General features: G+C 62.6%; 1 protein-coding gene across 1 annotated transcript; it reads left to right on the forward strand.

Moving 5' to 3' along the window:
• Nucleotides 1–55: 55 nt before the first annotated feature.
• LOC118453156 (zinc finger and BTB domain-containing protein 16-A-like) lies at nt 56–334 on the forward strand (the record flags this gene model as incomplete). Its single annotated transcript, XM_035902625.1, has 1 exon — nt 56–334. A coding segment is annotated over one exon (230 nt), but the record flags the coding sequence as incomplete, so codon positions are not given.
• Between the last annotated feature and the right edge of the window lie 51 nt (nt 335–385).

Genomic DNA, 385 nt, shown 5'->3' on the forward strand with positions numbered 1-385 from the left:
AGTTAATTACCGCCCGCAGGCCCCGAGCCCCCGCTGACGCCCCTGTCTCCCGCAGGCGAGAAGCCCTTCGAGTGCAAGCTGTGCCACCAGCGCTCCCGGGACTACTCGGCCATGATCAAACACCTTCGGACCCACAACGGCGCTTCCCCCTACCAGTGCACCATTTGCCTGGAGTACTGCCCCAGCCTCTCCGCCATGCAGAAGCACATGAAGGGCCACAAGCCGGAGGAGATCCCCACCGACTGGCGGATAGAGAAGACCTATCTCTACCTCTGCTACGTCTGAGGGAGGAGGCGCCGGGGCGGCGGGGCTGAGTGCCGGAGGACTGGGCAAAATAATCCCCACCAAACCCGCAGCGTCTACGGCCTTGTTTGTTTTCAGTTCT

The sequence above is a fragment of the Egretta garzetta genome, unplaced genomic scaffold (assembly GCF_000687185.1).
Source record: "Egretta garzetta isolate BGI_Z169 unplaced genomic scaffold, ASM68718v1 C8137272, whole genome shotgun sequence".
Classification (NCBI taxonomy): Eukaryota; Metazoa; Chordata; class Aves; order Pelecaniformes; family Ardeidae; genus Egretta; species Egretta garzetta.